This window comes from Acanthochromis polyacanthus, chromosome 3 (assembly GCF_021347895.1).
Source record: "Acanthochromis polyacanthus isolate Apoly-LR-REF ecotype Palm Island chromosome 3, KAUST_Apoly_ChrSc, whole genome shotgun sequence".
NCBI classification, from domain to species: domain Eukaryota; kingdom Metazoa; phylum Chordata; class Actinopteri; family Pomacentridae; genus Acanthochromis; species Acanthochromis polyacanthus.
In genome coordinates this window covers 11,960,593-11,980,549 of record NC_067115.1, presented here as the reverse complement: position 1 = coordinate 11,980,549, position 19,957 = coordinate 11,960,593, and the positions used below count along the sequence as shown (strand labels likewise).

General features: G+C 40.6%; 1 protein-coding gene across 1 annotated transcript in view; it reads left to right on the top strand.

Moving 5' to 3' along the window:
• The first annotated feature begins 11,583 nt into the window (after nt 1–11,583).
• Nucleotides 11,584–19,957, top strand: part of LOC110963391 (neuronal acetylcholine receptor subunit alpha-3-like) — a 29,101-nt gene continuing 20,727 nt past the window's right edge. Inside the window, 1 exon segment of the mRNA XM_022211753.2 lies at nt 11,584–12,440. Coding sequence (XP_022067445.2) covers nt 12,383–12,440 — 58 coding nt within the window. The 5' untranslated portion in view covers nt 11,584–12,382.

Sequence of the window (19,957 nt, the reverse complement as noted above, 5' to 3'; positions counted from 1 at the left end):
CTTTTTCTAACCAAAAGAAAAGCCTATTTGACTGCAACCCTTGTGTCCCTTGTGGTCCCCTAGTTGTCTTGCCGTGTGTCTGAGCTTTAGGAGTCCACTCTGCCTTCTGGCTCCACTCAATTCAGTCTGCACACCGGTGATTCATCAACTCATTACCTGCACTATATTTAATTGAGCTCTCCTACTACCCTTTGCCAGATCATTCGCTCAGCCTCAGAGTACTGATGCTACGGCCTCATTTGCTAGTTTGTTTGTCCATGCTTTTGTCTTGTACTTGTGTTCCCATGCCTCTATTCACTACCTGCCCTGCTCAGCTCCTCTGCTTTCCTCCTCGGTGCAACCTCATTCCTCCTTCCTGCCTCGCTCTCTGCCATAACCAGCCACCTTCCTCCTGCCCTCCAGCTTTCTGCTCACCTCACATCCCCCTATTCACCCCTCAAGCTAACATTCCACCTCAGCCTGTGTCACCATTAACCCTCCACGCCAAGCTCAGCCAGCGGCGTTCTCTGCCATCTGCCATCCTCAGCTCTCCGCCTGCCAGCTCTGTCCCCTACCAGTCATCCCTCTTCTCCCCGCCTTCTAAGCATTTACAAAAAACTACCCTTAATCACCGTCAACCTGTGTCTGTGTATTCTGCATACGGGTAAGAATAAGAAGCTGAAATTTTCATGGCCTTCAAGTAAAGAGACTGTGTCTAAGGCACCAGTGTATTCCTTCAGAAATGCTAGTCAAATAGCTTCAGAAACCATCTTTCTTCAGACCTTTCTGGCATGGAGTTACAGAAGGCCGTGTCCAATTATTCTAATTGTAACTTTTGGGAACTTCCTCACCTGCTTCGCCCTGTGAGTATCCAACTACGAGAGGTTTGAATTTCTCTCAAAGCTTTCTTTTGTATTCCTTGCACAACTATTTCGGTCACTTTTCATGCAAACAGCAGAGTGCAACACTAAAAAAGCCTTCTATCTAAAAATGTGGTTTCTGTAAGTGCGAACTTTTCACCCCACCTTTCACATCATAACTCATACAAACACCTTTTCCTTTTTTGCCTTCCTAAAGTGCTTGGGCAACACATTGCATATATTTTGTAGTGCAAAGCAGCTAGCACTTTAAGTAATTTATGCAAATTACAAATTACATCTTCTCAAAATGCCCTCACAGCTACAAAAAAAAACACTTTAATCTCTCATACATTTTCCTACAGGCTAAAGAAAGGTGACATACAACCACAAGTTGTGAATATACGTCCAAATGTCATTTTACAACCAGAAGTGTTTTTAAAACCTTTCATATCATATCAGAGTTTGTACTTCATAGAACAAGTTTCAGTTGTCAATCCAGATTTTTTCTGAGCTGAACCCTGACAGCAGCAGTTCTGCACTTGAGGGTAAATGTAATAGAACCACTCTCATAGAAAGATAGAAAGAGCATTTTATTGCTTTTGTGGATGGGATAACTGACATTCTGCGAACACTGAAGCTGACAGTGTAGCATAAAAGAAGGTGCTCAGTACTCAGAAGGGGGCAGACAAGGTTGGCAGAAAGTGGTCCAAGTATTTTTATACTTTTCAAAAGTTGGTTCAGTGACACTAATGTGTCACTTGTGATGTGTTTTATCTGGATGAACTTTTCCCAAATCTGGTTTCTTCTTGTTTTGATCAAACAGCATCAGAGGACAGCAGCTGTGCGTGTTGCTCTGCCTGAAAAATACATATTCAGATGACATGCATTTATTCTGCTGAAAATGTGATTATTGTTCAGCTGTATTACTGGTGAGATAAAATGAATCAGTGACATTTCATGCATACTTCTTTAGTGTGTAAGTACAGACACACACACACTTAAATGCACTTGAGTTAAAATGTTTTTAAGCCTGAGATCTGGCCAGTGGATCTACCTCAAGTGGAAAAAGGTTAAATCTACACGCAGGGTCACATTCTGTTAATGGACATTCTGGTTGTTCTGCATCACAGTGTATCTCCTTCTTCAGCCTGACAAAAGAGGAAATGTGCTCGACGGCACTAATGCACTTTTGTTCCGCTAAATATGTGTGTGTGTGTGTGTGTGTGTGTGTGTGTGTGTGTGTGTGTGTGTGTGTGTGTGTGTGTGTGTGTGTGTGTGTGTGTTCTTGTACTTGCTACATGGTGAGTACCATTTTCTGCATTTAACTATCAAAGTGAGGACATTTTTACAAAGTGAGGACATTTTGGCCGGTCCTCACTTTGAAACAGCCATGTTTGAGGGTGAAGACTTGTTTTTAGAGAACAGGTATGAATTGAGGTTTGGTTAGGGTTAGGGTAAGGATTAAGTTTAGGCAATCAGTTGTGATAGTTAAGGTTAGGGTAAGGCTCTAGGAAATGCATTACGCCTATGGATGTCCTCACTAAGATAGAAGTACAAACATGTGTGTGTGTGTGTGTGTGTGTGTGTGTGTGTGTGTGTGTGTGTGTGTGTGTGTGTGTGTGTGTGTGTGTGTGTGTGTGTGTGTGTGTGTGTGTGTGTGTGTGTTTTGTGAGTGAATGTGCCCAATTTTGTGAACTCCATCTGCCAACTAAAAGGTAATTTCAGGTGAAAATAACACCACCATCTCGCTGTCAGCGGCCTCTGAAGACAGAGCACACTGTTACATTTAATGTTCTGTTGCATGAATGAACACACACACCTAATAGACTATGATAAGATTTAACTGACCCAAATCCTTTATCTCAGCAAAAGTGAAGCGCTGATTCCTGAAGTCAGCACATCAGCAAAAATACTATGAGCCTCCGCTGGTGTGGACAGTTATCGACAAAACACATATTTACTGTACCCCCTCCGGTTTGTGTGCGTGTGTGTGTGTAATATCAATATGAGGTTGACTAGAGCATGAACGTGACAGATGTGTGTTGGCGCGTCTGGGGGAAAAGACAGATGAGAACGAAGCAGGCCAGCTGTCATACTCCAGTATCAGACTGTGTAATGTAACGTTCAGTTAGTAAATAATAGAGAACTCCAAAACGCTGCAACTGCAAAACATGCAGTGTACTAGAATTTACAGATGGCATTTTGCTCATGAATAGATAAACATTTATCAAACTATTTATTGCATTACACTTAAAGTACTTTGGTAACTCTGTGGTGTGATTAGAATTTAACATTTATCAAAACAAGATAAGAGTTAAAGATAAAACACAGCACTCAGTGACAACCTTAATTCAAGGGACTTCGAGTGGGCGTTTCAAAGATTGAGCGTGTGTTTCTTGAAGTAATTTATGGTGGTCCTTGGATCTTAAGTAAAAAGCAACTTCAGAACTGAAGAAGCCTTTTGGATGAGCCTTCAAGGACCTAAAAGAGCAGTCCAGCTGCTTTTTTCTGAAGCTCCTATAGGACTAACATGACCTGGATGACTGAGAATCCACACAGACATCTAGTTCATGCTGGGTTTTGACGTACAAGTCAGCCTCTTTTCATTTTCTTGCATGACATTTTAATTCAGGCTTTGGTGATATTTTGTGGAATCCAATCTTCCCTCTAACCCTGCAGTGTTTCCTGTGCCACTGGCTGCTTCACAACCCCCAACTCTAATGCCTTCTTTTCAGATAATGTTGCGTTTATTCTCCAGAAATAACTTTAGTGGTTGTGGCTGAAGATATGAGAAGCCATCTAGGCCAAAAGCAGACCTTTCGCTTGGGCACGTACACTACTGTTTAAAAGTTTGGACACACCTTCTCATTTAATGATTTTTCTTTGTTTTCATGACCATTTACATTGTAGATTCTCACTGAAGGCATCAAAACTATGAATGAACACATATGGAACTGTGTAGTAAACAAAAAATTGTGAAATAATTCAAAACATGTTTTATATTTTAGATTCTTCAAAATAGCCACCCTTTGCTTTGACTGACATTAGTTGATTGATTCTGACTTCGGAATGGTGCCACTGTTTGAACAGAGCAGCACTTTTCCAGGACAGCGGTTTTTAACTGAGCTGTTTCCATCTCTTCTGTCCGTGCTACTCTCCACCAACCACTATTCTCCCTCACCGTATCCCATCTCTGTGAGCAGAGCTGGCCTTCGCCGGCCAACAGCAGAGTTAACTTAAGTGAGCCCAGCTTTTCAGATCAGCATTCTTTTGTTCAGCACACACACACACACTCTGAGCCTTTTGTCCATTTGTTAAGGGACACAGTAAATGTGGTGAGTAAGTACATTTTCTCACGACAGCCACAACTGTCAGCCAGTGTCAAGCACACTGTCATGAAACTTCACCACAGCTCTCAAAATTTGGAAATGCGAGCAGTTTGTTGGATGAAAACTACAGCTTTTGGTATATAGATGGTGGTGGACTCAAACTGTGGTAAATGAACTAGTGCAGAAATGTTAATTTTCCTTAAATGACTGGTTCAATATATGCACGTTTTAGCTTCCTTGTTAAACTGAGATGAGAAAGTAATGCCATTCCCATGTCTGTAATCTGAAGACTGGGAACAACTGTCGAAACAGCAAGCCTGGTTTAATTTGAGGGTACACATTCTCCTGTCATATGATGGAGTGACACTTTTTTGGTGTAGAGATTGAGCAAAACAGATAAAACATAATAATTAGTGAGCTTCTTACACAGTCAAGCTACCTGGTTTCCCCGTTTGCAGCCATTGTGCTGAGCTACGCAGCTTCTACCTGCGGCTTCATATTTAATGGACAAGTTCAGTCTTCTTATCTAAAGCTCAGCAAGGAAGCAAACATGCATTTCTCAAAATGTCAAATGTTTCTTAATCACCTTAACTTGAGCACAAATCTCTAGCCAAGCTGTTCACTCAGATAAGAGCTCTATTTCTACTTGCGATTCGATATTTCTCTTTTCTTTTTCTCCGTCACTCGAAGTCACACTTATTAGAAATTCTGCATTGACTCTTAACAGTTTCTTCATCTCACTTCTAATGCGACGCCTCAAACCACACAGCAACCAGCAGATTTGCATTCTCATGCCCTGTGATGTTTGCCAGTATTAAGCGAGGTCTGCATCATGGGGGGAAAATCTGGCTCCCTGCGTTTGTGGAAGTTTCCTAAGGTTGCTCTCTTAAATAAGAAGGGTTTGTCAGGACCCCCTGGAGTCATCCAGAGGGCTCGTTCTGCTCTGTCTCCTCGCACTAGTGCCCGAAGGTGGAAACACCACCGCTCCTTTTACACACACTCCACCAGACCTGGACACATGCCAGATTCCATCTTTGTGGCCCGTTCCTTCTTTCTTTTCCATCCCGTCTCTTCCTCTTCCATTTATTAACCTCCATTCGTCTTCTTTTTCTTCCCCTCCTCCATCCATCCTCTCTCTCTCTCTCTCTCTCTCTCTCTCTCTCTCTATTTCTGCTCATGTGCTCCCCCCCCCCCTTCTTCATTCTTTTGTAAATTGTGTGTGGAGAAATGGGAACTAAAAATACGCCGGTGATAAACCCAATTATCTGTCCTTTTTCACGCTACACGCCCAAATAACTAAGACATGGAACAAGCTGTGTGCCAGATACAATCCTTTGGTGTTGAATTCCTCTCGGTTTGCGAGCATGTACCTGTATGTTGAGCTGTTCTGTGAACTAATTTAACAGTTTCCAATCACTGCTGTGGAACTACAAAGCTGCCGACCATGTACAAGAAAAGCAAATAGTTGATAGAGCTGGAGACTGTAATTATGAACAGGACAAAAGCTGTATGCTGGTGTGTCTAAAGTTGTGCCAGTGCGACAACAGGACTCTCCCAGATGACCCTGCCATATTATATTTTCTGTTCCTTTGTGGCTCCACTAGATATCGCCCACTAAGCATGATGGCTAAAGTCAGCTTGTCCCACTGGATAACCCACTTCTAGCAGCACACAGTACTTGATCAGCCTGTGTGTCAGCATGTGTGTGTGTGTGTGTGTGTGTGTGTGTGTGTGTGTGTCTGTGTGTGTGTCTGTGTGTGATGCTGCCTGGAGATGACCAAAAAGGACACTAGCTCAGACACACTCCACTGAGAAAGACATTCCAAATGCAGGCTGGATGCCCAATTTTTTTCTGTTCTACAAACAAAAGTCAGAGCAAAATTTGAATATTTAAAAGTCTCTTCCATTCAGATATTTCACAGCCGGGATGCACTGTACTTGGCAGCCCCGGTTTTTAATTTTGGCTTTTCAGTTCGCTTTGAATATCCAACACATGTAAAAACATCCCCAGTGTTGACAGTGCATTTGAGCTCTAATTATACTCCCCTTCCTCTTTAGCCGCCACATCGATGAATAAAAGATATCCAGCCCTACAGACGGTAACGAGTGCGATGCTCTTAGACAGCACTTAGGATGTACTAACAGAGGCTTGAGCCGGTTTAAGTATTCCTCTTGCCTATGGCTCGAGTACGTGTGAGTGTCAGATACTCCTTCCCTCGCAATCACAAGCTGTAACAGTCAAACTGTTGCCAAACTGGTGAGCTGCCACACTTACTTTAGATTTATACCCATCAGTTTACAATCCCTGACTTGCAGTCGCCTCACCCAAAGACCTGCGGAGCTCAGTGATTTGCAAGATTGTGTGTGTGCATGTGAAAAATATGATGAGCCACGCAAGAGGGGAGACTTTTAGACCACTGTGCTGGGTTTTATATATAATTTTGCTCCAAAACTAGCGACGGTAAGCATGAGCTAACCCATTACTGTACCACATGACCATATGACATTTAACTCCCCTGGCGGATATTAGTTCTGCAAAACCAGCACAAAGCATGAGTATGTGTGTTTTTGTGCTCACTTTTGACTCCGGTGTGAAATATGGTCCTTGCTGCTGAGGTAAATCATCCTTATGTAGGTCTGCTGCACACCCAGGTGCGTATAAAGCTACACAACGATGCACTAACCTTGCTGCATATAGAACTATAGGTGCATGTGGGCCGAGTCAATCAAATTATTGCTTCCTTAATCAAACAAATGAACAGATGTGTGTGTGTAGGTGTGTGCATTAAGCTGATAATCCTTCATTCAACAAGAAGATTGCTTCTGCTGGCAGACCCTTTGTCGTTTGATGAAGACACAACCAGTTGTTTTTATAGATTCCAAGTAAATAGCTTATTAAAATAGCATCTCTCATTCTAAGCAAACACTTAACTTAAAAGTTTGTTGCTTGTATTATTTTGTTTTTACTTTGAAATAGAAGCAAAGATCACTCTTAAGTAAAGGCTTTACATCAGTGGCTGCAACTGAGCCATCACTAAAGCAGTAACCAGCATTTCATCACATCAGTTTGCTGAATTTTCTTCCATGCACGGTCATTAGGAACAATCAGTGTCCTTCCCCCCTGATTTAGCGACCAAACCTATGATTAATACTGACATTTCAATTGATTGTAAACTCAGTTTCCATGGACTTCTTATTTACACTGCAACTGAAGTATTTACAGCTAAGAAATGCCTGATTATGAGTAACGTCCCTTTTCATTTCATTCACTTTGGCCCACACTATTTGAATTAAGAAGGAAGGAAAGAACTTCCTACAGTCTATTCTTAAAATGTTATTTTTACATGACATAGACCACAACTCAACAAAGGGTCTGCAGAAACAGAAAATACGATCATATAAGCACCAGGTGTTCAAGTCCGTGAGTCAAGTCCTTTTAAAACCAAGTCTGGGTTGATTTAACAGCAAAAATGTTTGCAATGGTGGCAGCAAGCGTGGTTTAATAATACAGTAAGCACATACTTATCCGATATACAAGAGGGCAGCTGACCTATCTGTTTCCATTGCAACCAAACACACGTTTTATTGAGAAAGAAGTCAGTTTATAACAAACTGACTTCTTTCTCAATTCAAACTGCTGTATTTTTAAATCACCTGTTGAAAATGGAGAAAAGGATTGACATAAAAATGAACCTCCAAACCTTTGGCCTCACGTAGATTAGGTGTGTTTGTTTACAGTATTTCTAAGCTTCTGTTGAAGAGCAGCGACGGAACTTCGCTCTTAATATTGGCTATGTGCTGAAAATAAGGCTGCTGCATTGAGCAGTAAAGCCAAGAGCAGGGTCAAATGCTAAATAAGAGGAAGCTGGCACTGGAGACACCCAGAGGAAGCTTCCTCCTCTGCGTCCTCACCCCACCCCACCTTCATGCCAAGCCACCGTGACCTAGGCCAAGATCAACAATGCAGTTTAAAGAGGATGGACTGTAAATAGAGACAATGGATCCTGCCGAGGAGAAAACTTTGACCACTGATGGCCTCTGACTGGAGCGGCAGATCTGATCAAGCTGAACGTTGATGGCTGTCAGTTCACTCATAACAGATTTTTAGATCGTGTCGTTGAAACTGTTGTGGAAATCTGGATGAGTTACAGCAAAAACAGTCAAGGTGCAACAGTATTTGTAGATAGATAGATAGATAGATAGATAGATAGATAGATAGATAGATAGATAGATAGATAGATAGATAGATAGATAGATAGATAGATAGATAGATAGATAGATAGATAGATAGATAGATAGATAGATAGATAGATAGATAGATAGATAGATAGATAGATAGATAGATAGATAGATAGATAGATAGATAGATAGATACTTTATTAATCCTGAGGTAAATTCAACGGAGCTTAAACCTTAACTGGTTTGTTTCACTGGCAAGACTGCTGAAAAAAATGCATGTAAAAGAAAAACTGCTGAGCTGATGTACTGATTGAATGGGTGAAGTCTCAGTATAATCCATCCCTGCAGCGTAAATCTGAGCAAGATTTTTACGTTTTTTTGAATGAGGAAACAAACCAGTTTTACACATTTTTATAAACCACATTAGCAGATAGCATCTTGGTGAAAACAAAAGCATTACCCACATTTACACAGCGTGCATATCAAACGCAACATTTTAGTATATAAACCGGCCTATTACCACCTCTGTAAGTTATATGCAACATCAGAATGTGCTGAAGCTGGAGCCGACCAGCTGCTTGTATTAATCAAACAGCCCACTTCACTTTATGACACCAAGCAAATAGTCATAAAGGGTCTTATCGGCCTTTCTAGCAGTGTGAACGTTACAATCAGATTCATGCTGGCCTAAACTATTACATTTCATCTTTATCACATTTGAACCTAATTTGATAAACTAAAGGACATGAAGTGAACTAATAGGACACGTTTCTTTTGTGTAACCCTAACCCTATAACAGCAGCCATTTGCAGGACAGGCTGTTCTTCAGGGAGAGCGATTTCTTGGATACAGCAGCAGTAAACTTCCTTGAAAATCATACGTTTTGCTGTCAATCTTGCAACCCTCACTTCTTTACTCTACCAAAACATACTACTATTTCTTCCTCGCCGTATAAAGAAGACTTGATATCCATGCTCTTGCCTCCTGGAAGCTTCCACCAGCTTCTGATCACTGCTCCATTAAGCTCACCTCAGTGAGATGGTCATGCCAGGGAGAATAAAAAAGGGCCATCCAGATTTCATTACTAGGGGTTGAAAATAAAAGCACTTTTCTCGAGGTCAGGCGATGTGGCGCAGATACGTAGATATGAATAATTCAGCATGGTCTAAAAGTTCTAGCGAGCGAGATAGATATTTTTATGTGTTGTGTTTCATTGGAAGGAGAAAGATGGCACCAGGGTATGAATGAGAGTAGGTGCAGGATGGAAAAGCATGTTGGAGATATGTGGGGTGAAAGGAGAAGGGTGGCAGAGAAAAATGGAGTGGATGAAATGTCCTGAGCAAGTAAGGAGAATCAAGTAAAACAAGGACTGAAAGAAATAAAGAACAGAGGAGGAAAGTCGGCATATCGAGAGAATGACTGAAAGGAGAAGAAGTGAAAATGGAGGGATGACGCTGAGGAGAGACACGGGGACGACACTAATGGCTCCTAGACTTTGTGCATCCAGCTTTTACAAAAAACATGAATTAAACATTGCTCAGGGCAGAGCAGCAGGACAAGCTATGGTGCATCAGGCTAAACAACCCTGGCAGAAACACTGATTCTCACCTAGTTCCTCCTCTGAACCGGCTGCACTAATAAGGCTGGTGAAGACAAGCGTGTCAGGGCGCCACACTGTGAGCCCAGCGCATGTCAGATGGCGACACCAGCAACAGCAAAAGCACATTATCCCCATTGTGCTTATTCTGTTTTTCTTCATCTGTCCTTTTTCTGCAGCGTTTGTCTGCGAGGATTAGACTCTGTAAACTCCTTCCAATTGCTGAAAAAGGGAAAAGAAGGAGGAATGCACTGTGTTTTGATGTCTTGCTTCTGTTGAAACGAAGGGATACTGACTGTGGTGACAACTCTTTAGACAGCAACTACAATGCATTGAAGGCTGGTTCTGCTTTTCCTGGGGGACATGTTCTCAGGATGAAAGATCCTGACATAAAGTGTGTGAACATATGTGTCAGTAGGCATCAACGTACACATGCTGATGCTTTGTATATTTATAGAATATTATATTTATTTCCCATGTGCCACAACAGGTAGTTTTGCCTGAAGCAGAACACCACAATCTCAGCTGTTTCACCTAAATATTTTAACATTTTGTAAGCGTACCATCACCGCTGACTTGGTCACTATGTTCTCAGAACTCACTGCTGTGTTTTTGTTCTATATTATATTGGAAGAAAAGACTAAATTAAATGAAAATAAATATGATGGATTCATTTTGGATCTGTATCAATGTGGTTCAGGAGCTGTTTGGGCTTTCAGTGCGCTGCCCACCCCCTTATATTTATTGATATGTTAGTGAACATCACAAATCTATCAAAAGAATAAGCTTCATACTTTATACATGACTGTAAAAAATGATAGATTTGAGCATATGCAGTGCATTTTCAAGACATCATAAACCAAAAATAGTAAGCCTGCATGGATACTACGCACACCAACTATGCTCAGACTCACCTGCCACAGTTCTTCAGCTTGAAGTGATGCTCTTTGACCTTAAAAATAATAATTCATTACTAGTCACTAGTAAATGAAACAGAAGTTATTAAGTACATGTGTGTAAAAAGCGGAAGAAATTATCCTGATAAGCAATAACGGTGTCATTTGCTGCCAAAATGTTTTTTGTTTTTTTTCATAATCACAGAATGTACACATGTCAAACGTTTGGACACACTTTCTCATTCAATGCTCTTTATTTATTTGCATTATTTTCTACATTGTAGATTAATACTGAAGAATAACATTTGTTATGTTTACAACATAATTCCATACGCATTCTCTTAAAGTTTTGATGTCTTCAATATTCACCTGCAATGTACAAAACAATTAAACAAAAACCATTGAATGAGAAGGTGTGTCTAAACTTTTGACTGGTAGTGTGTCTCTAGTTATGATAATCAAATCAACTCATTTTGGCGGAGGTGGGGTGGGTGGGGGGGAAACTGACACATTGCTCCCAGCTGTGTGTCTATCTCCCTCTCTGGCGTCGAAATATTTTGTATCGGTCTGGTTCAGCTCGGCTCGGCACGCCTCCCTAATTACTCTGTTTGATGACGTCAAACCAAGCGTGTCAAATCACGGGGCTAAAATGAAACCTAATCCGAACAACTTGCGGGCTGCTAAACACACACCTGGGGAGCGGCGCGTTTTTCAATGAAGCGGCAGATAAACTTTTCCTCCTCATCGCAGCGCAGTGCTGCGGTTTAGTGGCTGGGAGAAGACACAGCAGCTTGAACGGGCTGCGATCCTGGATTTACGAGAGCAGACAGTGTGAAGCGATGCGATTACTGTGCTTTAATTCATCGGGATGTGCAGACTTGTGCGTAAAAGTTGTGCCAAGCAACACAAATGCGTATCATACAGTAAGGACACGCTGACTGACTTCAGCACCACGGACAGCTCAGTGAAACTCCGTGTCGCTGTCCGTGGTTTTGAAACCAGCTGCTTTTACAGACAATTCATTCATTCAGTCCTCTTTCTCCCATCACTTTGGCATGAAAACTTTCCAACACCAAGTGGATTACCATACACCACAGGAAGCGTTCATTACTGCAACTATTTGGTTCTGTTAAATACAACTTCATCTAGAAATGCTTGATCCACAGTGCAAGTTTGGCTCAAAACACCATTCAGTGTTGCACCCGCCTTTAATTCTCGAGACACTCCATATTTTAGGCTGATTTTCTCTTTCTGTCAACCACAGAATCTGCTTGCTCTTTCAGGGCGGGTTTTTCCCTCCCTGTGTGTCAAGTCCGTATGGATGCGCCAGAGGGGAGCTTAACGCTCATAGGGGAGGGACGAACGAAGTCAAGTTGGGATCATATCAGGAAGGAGCGCACCAGCAGAGCGGGACAGACGGCACCAGGGGAAAGAGGCACGTCTTCATGTCATTTCACACGATTGCTTTCTGTCACCGATAACAGCAGAGTTCCTTCAGAAGAAAAAAGTGAGCCGGATCCCTAATAACGACGTGGGGGAGAGATGCAGCCAGTGGCGAGATGGACTTTGCTGCTTCTTCTCGTGTGTTTGAAGGCGCAAGGTAAGTAGGATTTATCCCTGGTAGGGTTGTTTATTCAGTGGATTTGATGCTCTCGGAGACGCATGGGTATGTTTGGATCTAGAGTAGACGAGGTTACTGTGCGTCTTTACGCGTCATTGTCCGGACTCAGAGATTTAGTGGTGATAATGCTGAGGAGTAAAGCGTTCTGGAAAGCTTTCGAGTAAGTGTATCTTATCTTTTTTGCTGCTATAAGTATGAAACAAGGTCGTGGAGTTTCTGCCTAATGCACAAAAGCCAAATAAGTGCCTGAGCCCAACGAATCACATGATCATCGATATTTAGTCCATAACTTTTTTTTCAGCTTTGTAATTTTCAAAATGAAAACAAAGATCGTTCGAACATTCAGAGGGTTTAATCCCAATTCATTGATCTTCGTCTTTTGTATTCAAACTTCTTTTCTCACGACTTGATAAACTAGGCCAACCAAATGCAGCAGAATCTTGGAAACGGCAATTGAATTTTGATGAATGCAAATTTTGTTTTGAGGCGTTAGTGTGATTTCACAAAACCAAAACAGATTAAAATTTGTGTGCAGCATCTCCCCCCCACCCCTGTTTAAAGCAAGTGAGAGAGTTAGCTTATATGAGGCCTTTGCCAACATTGTTTATTCACGCACAGGCAGGCCAGATAGGAGGTTTTTAGTCAGGCTGTTTGGTCGTCTGCAGGCTTTTGATAAAACCCCTTCTCACAGCAATGCGTGTCTTTGGATAAATCAGATCTTGTTTTATCCCAATTGTGGTACATATAAAAAGTTGCTTAACTTTGTGCTTTGTTCTGCAAAGACAGAAGTAAATTATTATAACTTTAAAGTGAGGCTGTTTTGTGAATTAGGGTCATTTACAAGTTATTTTGATGAAACCTCATTATACTTTAGGACTGGCAGCCTTATTAGGAGTAAACTTCAATAGAATTAAATTACTATCAAGAAGAAGTAAACATATACTGATTGAAAGGATAGTTAGGGAACATATGCACATTACAAAAAGACAGAACAGCTTTGTTTGGGGAAAATATTTAAAATTTTAATAATTTAGCAAGGAAGGAAGGACACAAGGAGGGAAAGGAGGGGTTGACAGAAGGTGGAAGGAATGGAGCAAAGGAAGAAATGAGGGATGGAAAGGAAGAAAAAGAGGAAGGGTTGGAGAAACGATTGAAGAGAAAGGAAGAAAAAACGGAACACTCAGACAGGGAGAAAGAAAAGCAAAGAAGGATGAAATGTGAGCAGGAATGGAGGAAGGGGCGGGAGGATTTGTGATTATTGAAATGCACCCAGCTTCTTAATCACTGACCGCAGCTGAGCAGAGAGCCTGGATCTGACCTGGAGCCACTCTGTGAAATAGATGCAGAGACGGTAATTATGCTGCGGCATTTCAAAGCGCCAACGTAAATATTTGCTCCGAGGGCATAAACAGCAGCTATCTGATTTATGCATGGTGGCAGATAGGCTTCTTTCTGGTTTATCAGCTGGTACACACATTCTTTATTCCATGCATGACCCTGTGAGGTGCGTGTGTCCCACTTCTTCTCTCACGCGTCTGTATCCAAATCATTTCTAATCATGTTTGTGAAAATTTTTGAACCTGAGTCTCAGTTTGTCCATGTAATTGATTTGAGTACACTTCTGAAGACAACGAGACTTCTGGGAAGTCAGTTTAAGCATTCTGACTGCTGCTGAACTTACTGGTGATCTGCTGGCTGTTTTAAGCTCACTAAGCTGCTGTCTTCCAAAATCTACTCGATAGATTTTCAAACCCGGTGATATTTTTTGTTTTGCAACTCAAGTTTACATAATTATAATCCTACATATGGAATGGAGGATTTTACAAAGTCACAAACCTAAAAGTACCCACATGTTTGATTGAACTCATAAATCTCAGTATACCAGCCAAATTCTTCTAAATTATCACTTAAAAAATGATTAAACCTTGAGGAAAGTTTTGTGGATTCACAAATCTGAGACCAATTACAAATTTAAGCAGGTACAGATTTCTTTACTATGCTACAAAAACGCTTTGCACCAAATTTGATCATTTAAATGAGGGATGTCTTTTTCATGACTGTCAATGTAGTTTATTTGTTTAAATTGCAATATCCAATCAGGGCTCATACCAAGAAATATTTTTAATATACGTTTGGGCAACTCAAAACACTTAGTTAAGGTTAAAGTGAGATTGTGGGCACTTGTTTAGTTTGTGGAATTGAAACTTTAAAAAAGGTAACAGGATGTGAACCTCAATCAGTGGTGGTAAAGTTTTGTGTACCCATCCTTCTACTTTGCACTCCTTGTGACTGCTGTGCAATGTAGAGAAGTCTGAAATTCGGGTTTAGAGAGAAATCCAGCCAGCAAATGTAACTGGAGCAGCAATCGTGTCCCCTTTTATAAAAAAGTTCACACGGTGCTGATAAAGTCTACTAGCATCAAGTAAATCTTTCAGTATTTTGTATTGGCACACTGGTGGTCTGATGCAGACTTCAGGTACAAGCCGTGCATTTCTCCCATCCACTTCACTATGGGAAACAACAACGACAACCTCCAGGCTAGCTTTGCTGAGGATCTGGATTCTGCACCGATGGACCCCGCCTTCCTGTCTGTAAATGTTAGACCAAAACAATTCCCCTTTCACTACTTTGAGGGGGTACCATTGCTGCCACCTTGGTTTGGCTCCGCCCAGTTTGATGGTGATTGGCTTAAAGAAATCCAAGTAGGCCAATGAGCTACAGCAGAATGATAATGAGGTGCAGCTGTAAGACCAGTGCATTCAATGCTGTCTTTTATGTCGACAATCAATAATTGGTTTCCCAGAGCTGAAAATGGGAACAGCTGTAACAAGGAGACAGAGTTGGCTCCAGCAAGTTGGAGAATGGCAGAAAGACTTAAAGTTTCTGATGCTCCAGATAAAACAAAAACACGGTGGTAGTGTTGAGAGGAAAGGTTGTAATCCAAAACAAGAAGATGTTTTACTGAAAGGCGCAAGTCATCAGCAGGCATCGATAATGTTTGTGTGATTACAATGACTGCCAGAAGGGGGAGACACTGCAGGTCATAAATATGCTGCAGGAGTGTTGAATTATGTACACTTGCAAAGTTTACTTAGGTACACTTTACAGTAGATTCACACTTCCACCATGCTACCACTACAGTAGGAGCTTGCACATTGAGCAAATTCAAACACGTCTCTTCTGTTTCAGTGCGGCTGACTGCGGCATCTTTGTTCACTTTTGACTAGTGGTTGTGTTCAATCATCCCTGAGAAAGTTTCCACTGTGTTTGCAGATAGAATAAGGCCAGAAATATCAGTAGTGCTCTCGTGTGAACCCTCTGATCAATATTACTCAAATCAAAACTGTGACACCACAGGATATTTCGGGGCTGATGTGGGTGCATTCTGGAAAAACAAAAGAGCTGATGTGAACATACCTTTAGCTGCAAATTTATTCATCTTCCTTTGAAACAGATGAGCACACACACAAACACATGCAGTATAAACATGTATACACGCAGTATATAATTTGCTCTCGGTGGTTTCAAAATGTGGTGCCGTTAATGTGCTACTTCGGCCTGTGGGTGTATTCGCATCGCTGTCCCTTGTATTCAAATAGAAGCTGCTCCCATAATGTATTTGAATGCATGACTGATGATCCGGTCAGTGAACTGTGGTGATGAGGTGTGTGTGTGTGTGCAGCTGTGTGTTAACAAGACTCACAGTAGCATTTATAGAGCAGAACACAGAGCAGAGGGGGCGTGGCTAAATACGAACTGAGTCACAGAGAGATGTGTTGAACACCTCAGCTGCTGCATCACATCACCTCTGCATTTTTTTTCCGGAAACCTGTTTGTTTGGTTAGAACATACAAAGAAAAGGAGCATTTCCATGACAAAATATTCAGGTTCCTTTTGAAATGCCCAGTTTTCCTCATTTTAGGATTGCATTCGCAGATACAGTCTTGAACGTAACCCATGTGTTACCACAATAGACAGATCTTTCTTACCTTATCTGCTCCAAGGTGAAGATGGCATTAGCCCAACCACAGAGAAAAGGGAAAAATGTCCACTTTAGGGTCTCATTTATAGCTAATAAGGACAAAACTCACATTTTTGAATGAGAAAACCACCATTGTGATATTAAACTACAAAGGTTGAGTGATTCTCTCACATGAAACGTATTCAAATTCATGTAACCCACTTTTTAGTGAGCCTGCCTTGAGGGAAATTTCTATTAGATCTGCTCATTTTGAAGGTGAAAGAAGTTGAGAATTTGTCAGCATGCAGATATGTGTGCAGTCTCGTGTAAATGTCATGTGGCTTTCATAGAGCAACGCTGGACTGATATCAGTGTATGTATCGGGGAAAAAAGGAGATTTTGACATGGAAATGAAAGAAAGGTGCAAATCAAACAAAGCCGTTTGTAGATTTTTTGCAGAATGCAGCTGTGTAGAAAGATCATTCTGCTGTCAGAGATATCACACACATCTCATCCTGTTCCATTTACTGGACACACAAACAATGCAATGCCTGCTCCACTACCCCATCTTCTCCAGCTCTTTGCACCTGTCTCTCACTTTCCTATGACTCCGCCACACTTTCTCACTCACAAATCTCCTCGGTTCTGTTGCTGTCATCAGCTTTCTACCCCATCTAACTCAGTTTTATCTATTTTTTTCTCCTCTCTCTCCCTCTCTCTCTCGCTCCATTCCCTCTCCCATTTAATCTCAGTTGAACTCAGCGGATTTCACCTGCAGTTTTACCAGCAGAAAAGGAAAACATCTAGATTTCAGTGTTAGACGGTGTTTATCATATCAGCATTGCACATAATAAAGGCAAACACTTTCTCTTCCACCTCAGTCTCTCTCCTCCTCTGTTTCTCTCCTTTAAAAGCATTTGCATGCCCAGGGGAGGCTGAAGGCTAAATGGCTCTCTAACAGTAGCCTCTCAAACAGCCCATAAAATGATCTCCTCTTTTCCATCACTCATTATCTGTCCTCCACACCTCTTGTCCTGCATTTCCCCCTTTCCCTCCCATTTTTCTTTCCCTCATAATGCGCTTCATCATCATCCTGAATGACACTCATCTCTATTCTATGTTTTTATTTTACGCAGTTCCCAAGTTGACCTCCAAATCTCATGTCTTATCTCACGGGCTCTATATTTGATGCAAGTTGCTTTCTAAATGAGTTTTGACAGATTCTGCACACCAAGTTGAATAATTGACATTTAGTACATTACGTAGACATGCTACTGACCATACTGTCATCTCCTCCTCTGTCCTCCAGTACTTGATGCAGCTGGCCTCATTTTTTTGCAATTTTGTGTGAAGAATGGAGTCCCATCAAATAGATGATGTCAATCACTTGTGAAAGAAAGAGCTGTACAGCAGTGTAAAAAAGACGAATGAGATTGAAGAGTATGTTAAAAATGTTATTATTCATTAGGACATGTCTATGTCCAGAGAATACACTGTAAAAAAAAATATCCAGTAAATGTTGTAAAAATCTGGCTGCAAGAGTGTGAGAAAAAATGTGTTAAAAAACAGATTCTGTGAACTGTAATGTTCAAAAACTAATTTTTTTTCCCCATTGATAACTAAAACTGTGTAATTCTGTGGTCACACACTGTGAAAGACCAAATTACTATGTGTAAAAGTATAGATTTTTAATGGGGATATTTTTTTTTTACAGTTGACATTTGAAATTTTCTCTGATTTTTACTAAATAGTATCTATAATTTAACAATACAGAGAAGATTTGTTGAATAATGGATACATTTTTCCCCAAATATTTGCCAATGCTGAATATATACATATTTTCTTTCATTCAACAGTAGATAGCTGTAACAAAACAATATTTCTGATGATTTTTTTTACAATTTTTCACAGTAAGATTACACTATTTTTTACTGTCTAGAATAAAAATGATGTAATCTTATTGTCAAAAGAATATAAAAGAATGCATTGCCAGTTTGAATAGACTTATTTGTCACTTAAATCAAACTTTTTTAAATGTGATTTACTAGCTATTTTGTGTAATTCAGCAAACCTGACGAACCGCCTCCAGCCTCCTCCTCTGGGTCACTCACTGAACAGAGTAAATGCTGACAGAAGTATGTCCATGAGAGACATGTGGATATCAGCAACTCAGATGGATTTAAATCTGCAGATAATGGAATAGTCCATTTGGAACAGTTCTAAAACTGTGTATTACACCCTTAAAAATTAATATCAACTCTCAGCCACAACAAAGAAAAACGGGCACAACAGTTTCCACCAATCTTTTGCCGTTATCACAACTTCTAATGCAATTAAGTTACAAAGAAATTACCCTAAGTTAGGTCAATTAGTCTTTCCTGTACAATCAAAGGTATTTTAAATGACAAATGACTTAATAGTTGGCAGCATAACCACACGTTTTCAAGTTTTCAAAGAAATCCTTAGCTAAAGGTGGAGAAAAATGAAGTTACCATGTTGATTTAATTAATTTACCATTAATTGAATTTTGGTTTAAATCAATTATTGGAGCAATTTTGGTTTATATTACACACAATATTATTCAGTTTACTTACTAACATTTTTATGTCAGCAGAATTCATAAAATCGTCAAAACAATATTTGCGACTAAAAAAGTTTATTCATGGTAGAATGACTAACAAAAGGGTGTGTAATAAGGGACTTGATAAGGGTTGATATAACTAGCTGAATGTATAGTTGCTGGCTTTCTGTTGTCAGCAGATAAACACATTTTCTAATCCATTCCTTACTACACATCATATCAACATGTAGAGAAAATGTAAAGCTTGATGGACTCACAGTGCTTGGCAACAGCTGACTGGACAATAGCTGTAAGTGGGAGAAGTTTAATGAACTGTCAATTGCAAATTTGTTGATATAGTTAGCTGGTCTTTGGTGGATGGCAAATTGCATTTGAGACCATAATTCACTTACAAATTGCCATACACTTTGGTAAATCTCATTTTCGTTTCACAAGCCTACTGACTTATTCCCCTTCAAATACTCTCTAAGTCATTTTTACACTTCATACCACGTGATGTGTTAATCCTGCTATGATGTAAGAAGCCAATAAAAACTGGTGGGTGAGACTGGTAGACTAATAATTAGAAACACACACAGAGAGAGAAAGAGCACATAAATATGTTGAATCTGGATGAAAGTGGTGAGAACCTGTAGTTCATTGCTGTCATAATTGCTTCATTTAAGATTCTCAACATCAAATGCGTCTGACCATGTCAAATGTGCACATGTGCACGAGTCCAGGATCCTGTTGTGATCAAAGAGCTGCTTTTAGTGAGTGGACGTGAAGCAGAGCAGCTCTGCCTTTGTAATTGTATGAACAAATAGATGAAGCACCATGACAGCCCTTTTTAGTCAGTCTCATTTCCCCTCTTTTATGTTTTAATTAAAATTACCTTCTTCCTTCCTTCCTTCCTTCCTTCCTTCCTTCCTTCCTTCCTTCCTTCCTTCCTTCCTTCCTTCCTTCCTTCCTTCC